This window comes from Tachysurus fulvidraco, chromosome 1, assembly GCF_022655615.1.
Source record: "Tachysurus fulvidraco isolate hzauxx_2018 chromosome 1, HZAU_PFXX_2.0, whole genome shotgun sequence".
Taxonomy (NCBI): Eukaryota; Metazoa; Chordata; class Actinopteri; order Siluriformes; family Bagridae; genus Tachysurus; species Tachysurus fulvidraco.
Window position 1 is genome coordinate 37818985 of NC_062518.1, and position 18707 is coordinate 37837691.

General features: G+C 38.9%; 3 protein-coding genes across 9 annotated transcripts in view; all 3 read right to left on the reverse strand.

Moving 5' to 3' along the window:
* Positions 1-8423, reverse strand: part of si:ch211-200p22.4 (phosphatidylinositol-binding clathrin assembly protein) — a 55002-nt gene extending 46579 nt beyond the window's left edge. For 4 of the 7 annotated variants that reach the window (XM_047816002.1, XM_047815986.1, XM_047815996.1 and 1 more), the window contains exon 1: positions 7163-8422. In XM_047816002.1, coding sequence (XP_047671958.1) covers positions 7163-7292 — 130 coding nt within the window. In that variant the 5' untranslated portion in view covers positions 7293-8422. Of the gene's footprint in view, positions 1-7162 lie in introns of all 7 variants that reach the window. The other 3 variants (XM_027178364.2, XM_027178359.2, XM_047815988.1) reach the window with 2 other exon arrangements.
* The window catches only part of LOC113663171 (E3 ubiquitin-protein ligase TRIM39-like), a 537569-nt gene that overhangs the window by 382774 nt on the left and 136088 nt on the right, over positions 1-18707 (reverse strand). The gene's annotated exons all lie outside the window — the stretch shown is intronic.
* On the reverse strand, positions 13501-18025 carry zgc:162171 (uncharacterized protein LOC565931 homolog). Its single transcript, XM_027178421.2, has 3 exons — positions 17830-18025; positions 15989-16269; positions 13501-15079 (listed from the first exon to the last, which is right to left on the reverse strand). Exons 1-3 carry the CDS (start codon positions 18020-18022, stop codon positions 14879-14881), a joined length of 675 nt encoding a protein of 224 aa, XP_027034222.1. The 5' UTR covers positions 18023-18025; the 3' UTR covers positions 13501-14878.

Genomic DNA, 18707 nt, shown 5'->3' on the forward strand with positions numbered 1-18707 from the left:
AATGCTTTAATCTAGTTATTTCTATACACATCTAATTATTTATTTATTCACAAATCTTCTCAATGCTTAGGTGGTTCTTGGGTCCAGGACTGAGATTTTTGGAAGATATGTGCAAGGAAGGGGGAAAATATATGGAAAATATATTAATTAATTAATTAAGCTGTATCCTTAGTGAAAATTTTAAGTCACCACGAAAACCTTTTGGAAAATTGACGTCTGATCTGGAACGCTTGTTTGGGATTGGATAAGCCTCCTGTCAGTCAACATTCCACACTACATGCTTACATAGATTCTGTGGGCGGAGCTTTACGAACATGGGCAGGAATCATTTGAATATTGAACTCAGCTAATGGTTTGAGACCTAAGCTAAACAGGGTGAAAAAAAGAATATTACCAAACACATAGTTAACCTTTAGCAAGCTTTTTACTTTTTAGTTTGTTTAGATGCACTGTGAACGCCAACCAAACAAAAACCCTCAGCTTCTCTGATTCAGCCGTTGGTGAATTGGTAATATTGGTGAAAGGGGTTGTGTCGAGCCCTACAGCCCAGTTCACCATCCTGTATCCCAATTAGTGCACTGAGCAGGTTCGGTAAAAGAAGGAAAGTCGGTAGAACTACAGCCACATACATATTATACGGTCAGAGCATGCAAAATGAGATGCAGACTGAAGCACTGAGACGCCACGAAGCCTGAACAACATGTGAAATTCCACAGACTGGATCAAATCTCAGCAGTGTGTGAGCTGGACTCTCAATGAGCATTGTAAAGAAAAAGAAGAAAAGACTGTGATGCAGAGTCTCTAAACAGATGATCAGCACCTGCTCCAGCTGTTAGCCACTGACCTACGGATCCATGATATCCATCATCATCATCATCGCTAATTAATCATGGAGCAGAAGCTGGGCCCATCTGCACCAATACACATGACACAGTAGAAATCTATTGAGGGTTTCTACTTACAAATACCAACATCACACCCAGTGCCAGATGTGAACCCTCCCAATTCCAGCTGTGGTCATCTACCAGTGTTCAGCTACACAACACAAATTAGGGCTGGAAATGAAAGCCAAGACTTTAACTTTCTCTTAAACCTTCACCCTAATAGCACCACTATTATAATCATTATGGTTTATACCTCAACAATGGAAAAGAAAATGGTCATGTTTAAATCGGTCAATTAAACCTGGTGCTGAAAATAAACCCCTTACATTCAGCCAAGAAGAAATTCAAGGTCAATACCTCAGACGGATCAGCTGTTTAATTTCATTTTGTATACGAGTCTAACAGACAGGAGCAAAGAAAAACTCGAGATGACACGAGGAAGAAATCTGGGAAGCAGGTGACAAGAAAGTCATGAGATTTTAAACCTGCACTGTCCACATCTATAGAAGAGGAAAGACAAACACCTCAGAACAAAATTAGCATTAAATGACTCCTTTTTTCTTTTTGTTTAATAAACACAAAACATTTTTGTCTACATAATACTAAATAAACAACATCTTATTTGTAAACTCTAATCTAACAGCCTATATGTTAATTATATCTTAGAAATAATTAAACACAAATATTTGCAAAAATTACCGCAAACTATTAACTGAATAAAATACTGAGGACACTCTCAGTGGTTAAAGTGTTAGACTACTGAAAGTTAGGTCATGAGCTAAACCCCAGAGCTACCAAGCTGCCTCTTCAAGTGAACTCCAAGTAGTAGTTTCTGGGTTCATCTTTTTAAGGGTAGTAGCTGTGATTTGGAGGTAAACGGTGATATACACAGTATAAAAGCAAGGAGGGGGTTTATGAAAATGAATTTCACCTTAGGATCAAGGTGTCTCCTCAGTTTGACCTGAGAACACCCCAGCAGCAGCTAACGATTAAATGTGCGACATCATGAGTCATATGCTACTTTAAAAATACCTCGAGAGTACACGCAAGGTGTACACAATAATTGCCAATGCTGAAATAATAAATATAAAAACAATTCCACAATTGTTCCTGGAACATCCTTCAGTCAGCAGTCCCGACGAACCAATAACCTGAATCTGGGATATAAAAGATTTTCTCGACTAAAAATGGCCATCATGCGTGATGACGAGACAGTTCCCAACACTTCAGGATACTGAGGCAAAAGACTCCAGGTAAAGAAGAACTAGAAGCAAGAAAGACGAGAGAAACTAAAGCGTTTGCTAGACTCCGCCATCAGCTCCCACTCTTTCTGGGCTGCGTTGTGTTACTGGAAATAAAAAACAGATTCCCGGCCTACAGACGAGCTGTGTGAGATGAGAAAAAGAGTTGGAGTTTAATGAGTGCATTGATGAAGCAGCTGCCTGTTCTAAACATTTTTGAAAGTGATGCCAGAGAGAGAGAATACGAGAAAGAGAATGAGAGAGCACGAGAAAGCACACGAGAGAGAGAGAGAGAGAGAGTCATTCCAAAAGCATGCCTGAGTTCTCACTGCGTTGAGAAAAGCCGCAGAACCACAGACGGCTTAAAATAGCACCAGGCGTCTTTTGGTGGGTTTGTTTTCAGTCTATCTTCCCCTCCCTACTCCTCTGGTTGATTTGGGTGTGCAAGCGTGTGTGTGTGTGCACGTGTGTGTGAGAGCACAGTACAGGTTTCACGAGTTGTGCTTTCAGACATGAGATCAGTTTTGAGGTTAGATTTCTCAAAGCTGAAGACACAGGGTTAAGTAGGTCGGTGCAAAAGCTGGTGCAAATTCGATGACTGGTGCATTTTTGTGAACGGTTGGGGTGAGATTCCTGTACGGTGAGCTCAGCGGCACGGCTCTGCGCTTTCGAACCACAACCATTCCCCAATTCCCAAATCCACGTCTCCACCACTCTCTCTGCCTCCACATCCCTCTGACACCCCCCATCCATCCATCTCCATTAAACCTCAGGGTTAAAAAGGACATTTGCCTTTTTTTGACTAAAAGCATGAATCTCTCAGTTTGCTGAGGATTAGGAGATCAGTGAGCATTACATGACAAGCAGGTTAACCTTTGCTTGGTGTCTCTACATGGCTGCTTTTCAAACCGTTTCAGTACAGATAGGAGCCATCATTCCGGTAATCATACTAAATAGTCACTGTATTTTTTTATTGGACTTAAGTAAAAAGAATGAATTACATTCCCATGCATAAGTATTCACCCCTTGACCTTTTTTTCACAGATTGTAAAGTTACAAACGAAGACTGACAGTAAAACTGAGATGTTCACTTGATTAAGTTTTAATGTTTCATGAGTTTTAAATGAATTTACACGGCAAAGATGTCACATAATAAAGTCTAGGGACTTTAAAACGAAGAAGAAAGCTATACGCGTGTTACAGGTTTACGTTAAGATGCCACGTAGTTTAGTTTATTGACACAGTCATGTATCAATCAGTGAATATCTCCAAGTCTACACAACAAAGGAGTTTGTGGTTTCAAGGTAACATGACAAGCTGAAATGTAGACTTCTTAATTTCAAGAGAGATGAGGAAAAAAAAATCAGGGTAGTGAGTGACAGAACGTAAGTGATAAGAGGAAGAAACCGGTCTAATATCGTTAAAAGTAACCACAAATCTCTGGTGTGGCGTAAGAACAAAACACTACAGGATGTGATGTCACAGGTAAAGAATCGATGTTGAACAGATACCGGTGAGTCCATTTCACACTGGGATGCGAACACCATAGTGGGGTGGACTATTTTCCTGTAACAGCATGCCTCAAAGTCTGTTTATTTATTACTTGTGACACAAAGGTCATCTTTACATAAATGTAAGGCACGTCTTCACCCACATGCTTTTGCTCATGCAGGTCTATTTAAAAGATCACTGTGATACAGATCTGCTCAGGATTTTACAAAGTGTCCTTCAGCTGAAAGTCAACACAATTCATTTTGGTGAAGAGAAATCACATCTCTCATTAATAAATAAGAACCCCATCATGTTGCATTTGTGTCATTACGGAAAGGAGCAAATAAAAACAGACGTCATATCGCAGCCTCTTAATAATCCAGTTAAAGACGTGGTCGGGTTTTTCACGTCATTAACAAAATTCTTATCAATATGTTTCATTAATGATGTTGACTAATCGTTCTACATTTATTTAAACCTGACTGTATCTAGAATCCCCTAGGCAGAGACTTTATGGAGGAGGATGTGCGCTGAATGAAAAGGGATTTTAGAAAGCAAAAAAATAAATAAATAAGTCAAATTCCTGTGCCACTATAAATACCCCAGACACTGAGCATGTCAGAATCAGAAGCTGCCAGTTTCATGCACGCACGCACACACACTCAGCGTCTCACTCGCGCACACGCAAGCGCGCACACCCAGTGTCTCTCTCCTACCGACACGCGCACACCCCACCACCCGGCGTCCCACCCACACCCGACGTTCCTCACAGACCCAGCCACCCAGCGTCCCAGACCCAGCGTCCCACACACAGCGTCTCTCTCCCACCCACCCAGCATCCCACACCCAGCGTCTCTCTCCAACCCACCCAGCGTCCCACACCACAGCCACCCAACAACCCAGCATCTCACACACAATTATATAATGTGAGCATTATCATGTGATGTATATGAGAATCTGAGTAGAGAAAGCTGGTTGGAGATCAGTGTAAAATGCTGCACTGCAGAAGATAGGTCAGGGAGCAACATCTGTGTGTTGACTCAGTGAAAATCTTAACACTGTTTGTTCTAACAGGAAAGCACAAGCTCACTGTGGGGGAAAACAGCAGTGTCTGACATTCTGATGAGTCGACAGAAGGGATGTTGTAGATTACAGCGGCACTGATTCACATTGTTTGTGCTGTGGAAGATTGATCAAGTACAAGACAATTTAAGCACATGCCTTTGGAAAACACAGAGCAAGCTGGCAAGCCAACAGTCAGCTGAGAACACGAGGAACAAAATCACTCTCGAGTCCTGACAATTTAACTGTGTGGTTATTTGGGGAGATTTCCTCTAGTTGAGGCATTCTGCAATACAATCAAGACAAACTGCAAAAACAGTGAACGAAGAAAGAAAAAAAAAGAATAGCAGCTCAAATGGAAATTCACTTATTTCCACACATTTCATTCTGTGTTTTTTTTTTTTTCAGGAGCACGCTCAATTTCTGTTTCAAAAAGGAAGTGTGTGCACTCTACTGGTGCTGTAATACCTGCGTGTCTTGCTCCACACCTACAGCACCACTGCTTTAGCAACACGGCCCATACAAAGTAATCGAGCAGACCGTTAAACCGCAAAACTTGACTGTTAAACCAAAAAGTCTGAAAAAGGATATGATACTGAACTGGATACACAACACACACAGCCTTGAAGAGCTTCTTATATTACAGATTGTGACTTGTGATTCTGGAGCTGGTTTGTTTGTGGTTTGGTTTGTTTTTCTGTGACAGCTATTGGAAGTGACTCAGACGTCACAGGAAGACGCTGCTAGTGCGGTTGCAGAGCCATTTAAAAGAAAAGAAAAAACATTGCAGTAAATTCAGAGTGTTACATTTACTGTAAGCTGAACTCCACCAGTGTAGACGTAATGCAAACAGCGGACTCAAAGCACCAGAATGCAAGGCACTTATATGACGCAGTTATGCTGTCTAGTCTTGGATAGCTCGAGGTCTAGATGACGATGAGTGTGAGAACTATTAAACACTTTCACAAACACTGCACCGAGATAGTGATGGTTTATGTGCATCTGTTCATTAGCACGCGCGCACACACACACACACACACACACACACACACACACAGGTAGACCCCATAAACATCTCCTTCTGCACTCTGAAGGCATTCTCACAGGGTGAAACTACGTCGCCCTTCACAGAGAGGAAGTGTTGGTTAGAGACATTAGTGACTCACTGATGTGGTTAATGGTCTGAATGACCCGACCTTCATGCCTTCACAGCGCAGCTACAGAATAACATGACACTTGTGCAGATAAGCAGAACGATGTTAAGAGTACTCAGCCTAAAAGCTTGACTTCTTCATGGTTAACTTCTCTTTGTACAGATCAATGCAATTTTTTTTTGTTCAATTTATGCTTTATACCACAGTGCAGGTGAATTCTCAGATCTGATTAATCAGATGATTCCCAGCAGGGTTAACATGACAAACTCTGGGTTATTTTCTTTTTCTTGTTAAGACAAATGACTGTGCTTGTGAAGGTGCTTGTCCCACAAACATTATACAATAATAAAATTTGTAGTCACTTGAATAATTTCCAGGGTCTAAGTTTCCATATCACTGATTACATGTGGTAAAGGTGTAATAAACTGATCAGAATGTTAGGAGTTCAAATCCCAAGTCCACCAAGCTGCCACTTCTGGGCCCCTGAAAAAGACCCTTAACCCTCAACTGCTCAGTTGTATAAAAGAGATAAAATTCCTCTCAAATTACTCATCTGATCATCACTGCATTATTAAAAGACATTCTTTTGTAAAGAGAAAAATAGTTGGTTTGTGGTTGACTGCTCTCTATACAAAAAAAAAAAGATTTTAGTTTCTATTCTGCTTCACCTGTCTACAGAAACCATTTATATTCATGGAAATGGTGTTGACACATACAATTATCACGATTCAATGAATATGCAAAACAGCACTTGATGTCTTCTGGAAGCATCTAAAGATTATTTCTCTACCTTTTCCTAAAAGGAGATGCACACAATAATCACCTATGACTATTATGACAATCATCTATGATCTTTTTTTACATTTTGCTGCTGTATCAGAGAAATGTCCCCATTGTGGGATGAATAAAGGTACATCTAATCTTATCTACCAGAAATGCTACAGGTTCAATTGCTCTCCCTCACCAAACTACCCAAAGTATATTTTCATTTATAGTGGTCTTGTAAAACAAAATAAGATAGGCGGTGTATTTTGTGTATTGCTGCCTCACAGCTTCAGGCTGTGAACAGGTGTGTGTAGAAGTGTGTAGGTGTGTTTGGTGACCGACATCTGATTTGGGTTGTGGAGTCTCCAGCATTACAAATTATGAAGAGGTATGGGTGAAGTGTGAAGTGCGCAGACACCTCTAGTAGGAGAACGGTCAGTAGGTCACACCTGTCAGCCAGGACTGTGGTGATCTCAGGTGTGTGTGTGTGTGTGTGTGTGTGTGTGTGTGTGTGTGTGTGTGTGTGTGTGTGTGTAAGCAGCAAGGAACAACTAGGGATACTTACAATCCAGGTGCTTCTTCTTGGGGCCGCTGACTTCATGAGTCGTGGCCTTACACACTGCTTTGCTGATGCTGGAGCCGGTCATGCTGTGCTGCGCCGCTGCTATGCGGTCTGTGATGCTCTGTCCGGACATGTTTCACCTCAACACTGACTACTGATCAGCTGCACGAGTTTCTCTCCAAAAAAACAAAACAAAACAAACCCAAACCCTAGATAGCTTAACGGCTCACTAATATGAGCGGAATTAGCAAAACCTCGAGTCAGTAAAGTGACTGCTTATTTATGGGTTGTTGTTTTTTTATTATTAAAAAAAAAACCACAATATTTTATCGAGCTAAATACCAACCCAGTGACCCTTGATTTGTAAAACCGTGTGTGTAGAAAAACAATCTAGCTACCTATCTAGTAAAAAGATGACCCCAAGTGCCAATGTTACACCCGGATGAACTGATTGACTGAGCTGATGTTAGCTAATATAACCATAACAGCGTTCAAACCGAGTACAGGTCCTAATGGTCAAATCTGAGCATATAGGAAGGTTGCAAAATGACATAGCTAGCTATCCGTCCAGCCAGGTCAGAAAGAGATAGAGAGGAAAATGCCACGTACCCTAAAAAAAAAAAAACCCCACAAAAACTGCTCGAACAAGTCGAAATAATATCTAAAGTCTCAGCTTGTACCTGTGAGCATTTGTTGATCTAACGAGTCGCTTCCTGACCAAAGGAATGCAAAGAGACATTAAACTACCAGGTCGCTTTAATAATAATAATAATAATAATAACAATAATAACAACAATGTTAGGCGAAATGAAACTAGTTAGTTAGCTAGTTAACAGGTTAGTTAACTCGGTTTCCTTCCCGTGTCAAACTCTGAAAAACTGTTCTTGCTAGTTCCTCTCCAGCTAGCTACTGTGCTATGTTCAAACACTTCGCTGACATGAATGACGGAGATCAGAACTGAAAGTGGGAATCTTGTATCGAGGTGGATCCTAAAGGATCTAACGTTAGCACTCGGACCGCTGATTAGCCGCTCAAAGCTAAATGTCCAACCTGGACCTGTGAAAGGAAGTCCACTATTCCTGCTGTAGCACCGCCACACGGAGAAAATGAGGGTTTTTTTCCGTCTTGGATCGATAAGTGGTGAAATTCCGGCGGGTAGTGTTTTATCAGCTCCCTCCAACGGCGTTCCTCCACTTCGCCTTCGGTTTATTCCGGTTTGTGAAGAGCAGCTCCGGACAAAATGGCTGCGCACAAATCAGGTGATCCCGAAGAACGTTGATTGGGCGGGATCTCTGAGCGCTGATTGGATAAAAAACAAGTGAGCGCTGATTGGACAGAAGCAAATAGCGAATTGGAATGATTCTGAAAACCTGTTAAAGTTTATTTTGCTGTATAGCAAATAAAGTACATTTACATTTCCAGCATTTGGCAGACGCCCTTATCCAGGGCGACTTACATTACTTCATATTTATACAACTGAGCAATTGAGGGCTAAGGGTCTTGCTCAGGGGCCCAACAGTGGCATTTTAATGGACCTGGGATTGAACTCACAGGTTAACTCACAGGGTAGCCCAAGACCTTAACCACTAGGCTACCACATGCCCCAAGTACAACAATTCATGTTTTTATCAATGATTAAAAATGTTAATATTTATTGATAATATGAAAACATTTTGGGTTTTGGGCTTACAAACAAAATTGTCTTTTTGTATGTGTATCTCAGAATCACAATCAGAATCAGGTTTATTGGCCAAGTGTGTTGATGTTGACACACACAAGGAATTTGGTTCCAGCTGTTTGTGACACTCAAAAGTACAGACATAAATAACATTATATTATACAAGACAACAAGAAAATGCAGACGATGTGATACAATATAGACAGAATGAGTATTAAATATGAATACAGAATATATGACTGGTCAGTTATGCACATAAAGTGTGAAAAGTGCATGGTAGTGCTAATAACAATATTGTGTAATATTTTGCTTTTTTGCAGCAGCAGTAGTGTGTGTAACATATTTACATTACATTTACATTTACATCATTTGGCAGACGCCCTTATCCAGAGCGACGTACAGAAGTGCTAAGTCTCTATCATTGGATACATTAACTCTGGTTCACTAGGTTACATACTTAAGATACCATGAGTCTAAAAGATTGTCAAAGTTTTTTGTTTGTTTTTGTTTTTATAAACATATATACAACAAACATGGAAAGAAGTGCTAGTTGAAGTGTTTCCTGAATAAGTAGGTCTTTAGCCATCGTTTGAAAATAGCCAGTGACTCAGCTGTCCGGACCCCTAGGGGAAGTTCATTCCTCCACCTTGGTGCCAGAACAGAAAAGAGTCTTGTAGTATACTTGCCTCTTACCCTGAGAGATGGTGGAACCATCAGTTCTGATAATGCTGAACTTGTAGATATGAAGCAGGGAATATCATTATGGTGAGTTGTTAATCAGGGTGATAAGGTGCCTGGGGAAAGAAACTGTTCCTGTGTCTGGCAGTTTTGGTAAGCAAAGTTCTGTAGCGCCTGCCAGAAGGGAGGAGCTGAAAGAGGTTGTGTCCAGGGTGTGAAGGGTCAGCAGTGATTCTTCCTTGCCAGGTTCTGGTTCTTGTATGGTACAAGTCCTGGGGAGTGTGCGTTGCAGTCTGTTCCTGTCCTGTTTTGTTGCTGCTCCAAACCAGGTGGTGATGGATGTGCACAGGACAGATTCAATGACTGCATTGTAGAACAGCATCAACAGCTCCTGTGCCAGACTGTACTTCAGTAATTGACATAGAAAGTACATTTTCTGCTGGGCCTTCTTGATGATGGAGTTTATGTTGCACTCCCATTTCAGGTCTTGGGAAATAGTAGTGCCCAAAAACATGAAGGTCTCCACATATGACACAGGGCTGTTGGATATTGTGAGGGGAAGCAGTATTGAGGGGTCTTTCCTAAAGTCCACTATCACCAGCCGCTTCACCTCCTGCCGGTATGCAGACTATAGCCTTTATATTTATTCACTGTACATATGTTTACATAAATTTCTGTACATATGTTTGCATATATACCTATATATATTACATGCTGTACATATGTTTACATATGGTATGATTTTATTGACTTGATTTATAGACAATGATTCCACATTTGACGATCACCCTGAATCTGCTACAACAGTCTTCAAATGATATGTGACCGATTTTCTTCAAAATATGAGGTAAGCCTACAGGTAATTTGTTAACAGAGGACTATTTTAAGTATCAGAGTTATTTACAAATCATATATACTATATATACTATATATACTTCAGCTTCTTTTTTCTGTGAACTGTGGAACAGCAGTGCTACCTGCTGTGCCAACATGCCACCTCATTAATAAACATGAATATGCAAATTGAAAATAAACTTATGTCCTCCTATCTTGTGAAGACTAATATAATGCTGTCTCTATAAGCATAGTCTATATCACAAAAATGGTCTATCATTGCTGTCCTGTTTGTTAACCTAGCTTGTATTTGTCACAAGTAGACATAAGTGGAATTGCAGACCAAACCGGAAGGTTATTTTTTTCACTTGCTTTTTTCAATTCCTTGCTGAATATTAATAGCAAAGTAGCGATGTCATGACCCAATGTGTGCAGCCTGTAAAAGACCCCCATTTCTTCAGACTCCTTCTCTGACCGTTGTCATCAGCCTGATTACCCAATAAATCCTCCACTAATTCATAGAATTATGATTACAGACATAACCTTTTGTTTTGCTTTCATTTGTTCTGACATTCTTTACCTGACAATAGCCTAAGTCAAAAATAGTGCCAATATCTTCTTGTATTGACATTCAGACTCACTCAGGTTTCTGATAGCAAACTATATTCACTCAAATTCAAATTCACACCAGAACACATGGATGGCACAGAAACAGCATTCAGCCTGCAAAATTTGTCGAACATAGATTTTAAACTCCATCCAAAAAATTTACACAACAGTGTCATAAGCATCTTAGGTACCCAATTTGCCAAACATCGCAAAAGTGTGCTAAGCTGAATGAAGAATAGATGGAAAAAATGACACCTGGTTATGTTTTTATGATTAACAAATGGACATGAAGCAACATTTAAAGAAGTAAAACCATTCTGTCAAGAAAGAACACAGAATATTTGAATTTTTTTATTTTATTTTAAATTATTAATTTTTTTATTCTGAAAAGAACACCTATGATATCACTGATTTATTTATCTAGTGTCAGGAAGCACTTAAGATGATTTACAAAACCTGAACTCCTGTATAAAATATTGGCTCTGCTTCTATAGATCACGGTCTATTACACATTGATAATAGAGCAGCTCCATCTAGAGGCAAATAGATAGATCTATTTCCATGGCAACTGCCCCATCCCAGCAACGGTTGCTGCAGGCCATAATTTGCCTTGCCAAAGTCCAGTGTCAATCAAACAAAAGGATGAAATCACAAATATCTGGTTTGCCACTACTATTACAACATGTGTTCATCAGATCAACTGCAAACATGGTTTCATTGTACATTGAACAAATAAAATATGAATTTTGTGGGGCCAGTTATGATTGCATTTTTTATCAGCATGAACAAGATAGGTCCTCTAACTTCCAAAATAAGGAATAGCAACACTTCTGCTTTTAAATAAATCCAAAAGCTGGAATCTGAAGTGGAACTGCTTTTGGTCAAACTGTTACAACGCATCAATGCAGGATGACGCATTAACTGCAATCAAGCCTGTGGGCTGCAGATGCTTGTTTCTGGAAGCTTGCCAAAGAGCCAGTAGTGGATCATCAAGCAAAATCCTTAAACATGAAATATCCAGCTCCTGCTAGGCCTGTATTTCACTGTAGATGTAAGATGCTTATGGTTATGTGAAGGTGTAATGTATAATCGAAATGGTCTGTCACTGCTGCCATATCACACTGACACCTAGTGCCATAGAAAAGCCAATAATTTGACAATCAAATGAAAAAAGCAGCTCTAACACACACACACACACACACACACACACACACACACACACACACACACACACACACACACACACACACACACACACACACGACTAGCCTCTCACATAGTACACACATGTGCATATCAGCCTCCAGGGTGTAACACAGTAAACACATGTGGAAGTGTGTGTATCTGTATACAAGATCCTGCTCAAGACTGGAGTAAAATTCGCTGATCTCAAGGATGGATGGAACGCAAGCTACTACTATCTAAGTTTGATTTAACATAATAAGCTTTATTTATCCTGATGAACAATATGTCCATTTACTGCTTAGCCAATTAGCTTCAGTGTAAAACAAAACAAAACATAATGTTTTACAAACATTTACAAACATCTACAAAAAAAAAATCATTCTTCAGCCACTTGAATTTCTTGACTGAAGGTTTTGTTTAAAACATTTTTTACATTTTATTTAAAGATAGACTTAGCAAACTTGACAGATATTAGCTAAAGCTTATGTAGATAGATAAAGCTTATCTTATCTAGCTAGTTTTCCTAGCTTTTCGCTTTTGAAAGCCTCAAAGAAAAAAAAAAGAAATGTAAAATGATTAATGCTCCCCTAATTTGAGAGGAAAGGGTTCGGTCTAGCATATTAAAGGCTTCTTTGCAATATCTCTTTGAATGAACTCTAAATGGTTGGATGTAGACATGCACAATAGATGTTTTTCTTTTCAGAATCCATTTAATAAGCTTGAGCCATTAACCATACAAAATAGTGTAGCCTTAAATAGAAGCTTGACTGATAAGTAGTGGTTTCTTCCAAAGCAAAGCTTTTTAGATGACAGAGTGGCTGATGAGTCAGAATCATTTCTCTGAAGTGATTTTAGCTTAAAACAGAATCCACATCAATTGGTAAAGTACTGTAAGTTAACAAATGGCTATTGGCTGAACATGATTTGGCCAATTAACCATTAGCTTATTTTCTGTTCACTTTGTGGTTCTGTCAGTTCCAAGAGGAGGCAGAATGTACTGTACGCTTTTATAGGAGCAGCACAGTGTAAGTAATTAAATGTGTGAAATACGCAGCAATTCTCTTTAGGGGTGTTAAAGTAAGGGGAATAACAATAGTGGCAATTCAGGGTGTTCAAGTGGCTGAGGTTTTTAAACTGAAATGTAAGAGCCACCGGTACAGCATTTACACAATGCACCTCCTTTGTTGCATTAAAAGACTGCTATTATGAAGAGTGCTATGATTAAAGATCTATAAATGTGTCTCAAATGAACATGAAACATACCCGCTGTGTCCTACTGAGTGATAAAGTGAAACCGGGATTCGGTATCAGATAATCATTCATTCACAAGGCAATACAAATCTCAATGAGTCTGACATATTGAATAAATGACTTTCCTACAGCTTTATTTGATAATGCAAATGATGCCATTATAACTTTAGAAGAAATGGCACTGAAAGGTCATTGAAACAGATGCTTGTCTGTATTCAGTTCACACAAAACGCTACGATCGTACATGCAGAATTGGGCCATTGATATCGGTCCAAATTACAATTAGGCGACAAATAGACCTGCTGTCCAGATGCAGGCAAACATTTTAGCACCCATTCAACAGACAGAAACATACTTTTCAGAAACACTTATTATTTTGTCTCCGTGGAGTATTTTTAGAGCTGGGAACATCTGTGACCATCTTAAAATTATGGAGAGCAAAGAGGAGGGACGGTGTGTCTGCCAGTGCTTCTAAGTTACACAATGCACAGGGACATATGGGTTATAACACCATTAACACTTCAGCAGAGCAGCTTTACCATTCAGATATGCAGCATTAACAGCTTGGGACAGATTTAAACAGCAGGCAGGCACCTGCTTAGTGTCTTCCATAAACACACACACACACACACACACACACACACACACACACACACACACACACACACACACACACACACACACACACACACACACACACACACACAATTTAAGTCTGGACAATTTCACTTCACATAATCACATTCACACAGTATAAAATGGACAACAGATCAGTTTGAAACAGATCCAGGTACTGTAGGAATCCATAAGGATATCACAGTTCAATTAGATTTGTATTCAACCCATAAACCCTAACCATTACCCTAAACTCTCATTATACATTAACAGTATAATGTTTGCCCAGTATGACCACTTCCTTATCATTTTCACACATTGTAACAACATGTGTTGACAGTTAAGGCTGTAACATTTTTTTCTATTTAAATTCGCAGCAAAAGTTTTTAAAATTTTATATAAATACTTAATTTCCTAAACAGTTACAAGTACTAATAATACAGTTTTTTCCCCGTATAGCATTTGCCCTGTATTACAGTGTATAAGACACTGTGTGCTCTGAGGTGATGGTGTTTTAGGCAGCATTTTCTACTGGTGACATTTTTTTGACAGTGGTGTTAACAGTTTGTCCTCAGTTTCCTCAACAGTCCTGCTGTCTTGCTTAGTTAAGCAAAACTAAAAAATGTACAACTCAAAAAACAAGTTCCTCTTTATAAGCATTTAACTGTCGTTTAACTTTCCATGACCATTTTGATGTTCCAAATGCAAAACACCATCTACATGCAAAAAACATGTTTTTCAGAACAAGTTTATAGTACTGTAAATGTACATTGCATGTATAAACAAGAAGCATCTACATGAATAATAAGTCATCACCAATAGCATTTAATTACAGAAATGTAATTTACATATGTCGATTTTCTCTGCTGTTATAATTGCTCATGCTCTGTGGGAGGTGTGTGAGGTCTGGAACAAGCTGAACAGGTGGATTGGTGGCGTTCGTGGAGCTTGTAGTCAGACGTAGGCAGGATCACTCGACTGGGGTCTGAGTCAACTGCAGGATTCTTAACATCGCCCGCCATGATGTGCTCAACCAGGCACATGATGGCTTTGTCAATGTTTGTGTTATCCTGAAAGAGAGAGAGAGAGAGAGAGAGAGAGAGAGAGCAAAACAAGTTTATCAACCTTGTGTCACAAAACAAAGGACAGCAACACAGACAGCATCATGGCTTTGTGTATAAATGATCAAATAATGTCTCTTCATTCTCTATTTATTAAATAATTAATCGATTAATCGATTGATTAATTAAAACAGTATAGTGGGCTTTTTTTAAAAGTGCAAAGTGTTTTTAATGATGTTATACCACAGTACTGATGCCCAGACAATAGCTACATCTGAACAGTAGTTTATTTATGATTTAGGTTTATATTAATGTGCTAGGATGTATACAGTAGTGTTATTGTATAGTAGCATCTCTTTCACAGAAACTATTCATGTGGACATGCCACGTAATCTAACGCTAATAAAAATATATGTTAAAAACCAAGACAACCATATGATCGTTGATATATATGAGACATATAGAAGATTTATTAAAGGTGTCTCCAGGGTCAGAGGTGTGTCTGAAAAATAAGGAGGCTGACAGAGAACAACTATTTACAGCTGCTATAATATAGGCAGGAATTAACCTATTTTTACCATGTTCTAAATGTAAATTAGAATTATAACTGTTCAGTGTAATTATAAACTGTTGACAATTGTCATTCTTGGCAAACTGCTGTGTTATAAGAGGAATAGAATATTATTATTGTCCTGTAAATAAAACACAGCAGCACAGCCCAACACATTTTATTCCTTATTTGAATATGAAGGCTTCAATATACACATTTAATTAAGGATATACTTTGTATCAACCTGATAGTAACTAAAATTGGTGCTAAAGTTGGTGAACATGCACTAATAAAATGAAAATTTAATACATATAATCAAATCCAGACAGGCACTCTGCACAAACAGTGACTCTTGCATAGCTCCTTACCTTGGCAGATGTCTCATACCATCCCAGGAATCCTTGCTCTTTAGAAAAACTCTCTAACTTGGGTATTTTGGCACATAGGCCCTGTCTCTGCTGGTCACACTTATTTGCCAGCAGGACAGCTGGCACCGGCTGGCCATTACAGAGGGCCACTTTAGCATCCAGGTCACCTTTCCATTTAAGTACAGCTTGGAAAGTGGAGGCTCGGGTCATGTCGAAGACCACTAGTGCTCCTACTGCTTCACGGTAGTACACACGAGTCATGTTGCCATATCGCTCCTGTCCTGGAAATTCATGACAAATTTGAGGAAGTTGGACAGAGACGCACTGCACTGTAATACTCACAAGATCACATGTTTGAAACCTGTGCTATCTGGTTACTATAATCACATTAAACATTCTCGTTAGATACTTGTGCCTTGTATATCGGTGTGTGTACACTTGGGGTGTGTGTTGGTGATGTAAGCACTGCTTTTCCTCACATGACACTACCTAATGAATGAAACCAGCTGAAAACACCACGCGACTTCCATCTCAGTATCTTAGACATGAACAGAAAGACATTTATCCACACACGCGAGCATACAAATTCAAAATGACAATTCATGTTTAAACAGTGCATTCCATGGGTGTGTTTGTGTAATAAGATAAGCAAAGGCAAATAGTTAGCTGTGTGTAAACACTGTAAGTGCATTAGCAGAAAGAAAATCCATTCTATTTTATACAGATCATACAGACTGCTGGGATATTTTGTAGAAAATTATTGGTTTTAGGCATCAAGTCAAAAAAGGTGTAAAAAAGCTTTCAAAACAACATAGTACATTCTCGGAAATAAATGTTCCAAGCTGTACATGTCCATGTTGCTGTCGTGGTATCTTTAAGAAGACATATTTTACCTGAAAACATGAATATAATGTACTTGTATATAATGTATATCATTTAATGTACTAACACTGATTTCATGTATACAGTATAAATAAACTTTAAGGACATGTAATATACATTTAAAACTACACTGTAAACTGAAGTTTACTAAAGGTACAAAATATATACACTCGAATGTTCCACCCAAAGCACATGGAAATGTACAGATAGTACAGTACCTTCATGTCTGAAAATGTACGGCGCATAGTGAACTACACTGCAATATATGTACTTATCACAACTGCATATTAATAAAATAATCACTCACTTTAATCCTGCTAAACCTTTTTACAACGTTAAAGGCCCTGTGATGAACACTTGCTGCTCGGCTCAAATTATTGGTCGGATTGTTTTGTTGTGTATTGTTAAGTGTGATCCAGTCAGACACAGGAATTCACCTGAGACTAAAATAAGAGATTATAGACTCTAGTGTTGAACATCTCAGACTAATCAGGATATCCACAGCAATCCATAAAATATCTGTTAGCTGATATGTATTCCATTTTTTTTTCTGTGATAGCAGTATAAAAGCAATATAAACTTCCAAAAACAACCCGATATATTGTAAAAAAAAAAAAAAGAAAGAAAGAAAGAAAGAAAAAGAAAAAAAAAAGAAAAAACAAACAAACAAACAAACAAAACCTAGAAACAACACTAAGCCCATAATAATGAAATGAGCCACTAACAAATCTTTTATTCTGGATGTATAACTTGTCTTAAGTACAACGTGTTGACATGCGTAAATAACCGAATTATAGATGAAAAATAAAACAGTCACTTCAGATCTATTTCACATTTGTGTATAGTCTCTAAAAGGCGTGAACATCTAAAATGGTTTACCGCTGATAAATATTTCAAAAATGTGCGGTTTGACATGAAATGTTCACAGCTCTGTGAGTGTGTCCAGATGTGGTACTTACCGGCGATGTCCCACAGCTGGAGGCGGATGACGGTGCCCTGGTCCCAGTGCAGCACTTTGAGCGCAAAGTCCACTCCGATGGTGGCTCGGTAATGATGAGAGAAAACCTGGTGCACGTAGCGCCTGATGATGGCCGTCTTCCCCACACCCAGGTCCCCTATAACTATCACCTTTACCAAGCGCTCCTGCTGCATAGTCTAAGCACAAAATGAGGTTTAAATAAACAGCCACAAGTTGAGTGGTTGAGATCTCAATCCGCCCACAGCAGCACTAAATTGTAGACTTAGGCCACTAGAGGCTGCATGTGGATAGTTTGGGACGGAGCCATAGTTCAACTCAATGCCACGTTTCCTGGTCTGTTAATCATGTGTTTAGGAAAACCAGAAAAAAAGATTCAAATCGACTTTTAAATATGCAAAAGTTTGAAATGAATTACACAATGAGTGAAATCTAGTTTTAACTGTTTTCTTATGAATGCATAAAAATAGTCCTCTCATATTTGGATCAGTAAACCCAGCCCTTAATTATAGGGTGTGATGTTTAACCATGCAGGGCAGATTCATGTACAACATATACAGGGACACTTTCTGAATTTCTAAATGGTATAAGTTTTCATGCAAATAATAAAGCAAAATAACCAAAACACATAGCTCGTTTCTATAATGATAAAGGTGTTATTAAAGGTGTTGACTTGTGAAGGGAAAAAACGTATATAGCGTATTTTAAAGACACATGGCTTTCACTTATGTACAGTACATACAATACTGAATACAAAGAAAAAAAATCTCTCTCTCACGTTTGGCTATTTCGGACACGTTGCATTGTCTTTAATTCATGTTTAAAAATTATTTATTACATTTCAGTACAGGATTTGAAACT

What these genes read in the sequence shown, in the direction of transcription:
- zgc:162171 (XM_027178421.2), bottom strand. Translation starts at nt 18,022, where the DNA reads ATGCAGCAGGAGCGCTTGGTAAAGGTGATAGTTATAGGGGACCTGGGT. An exon ending in CCAGCTGTGGGACATCGCCG is followed by an intron (nt 16,270 to 17,829) that starts GTAAGTACCACA and finishes ATGAATTTCCAG; the next exon opens with GACAGGAGCGATATGGCAAC. An exon ending in GGTATGAGACATCTGCCAAG is followed by an intron (nt 15,080 to 15,988) that starts GTAAGGAGCTAT and finishes TCTCTCTTTCAG; the next exon opens with GATAACACAAACATTGACAA.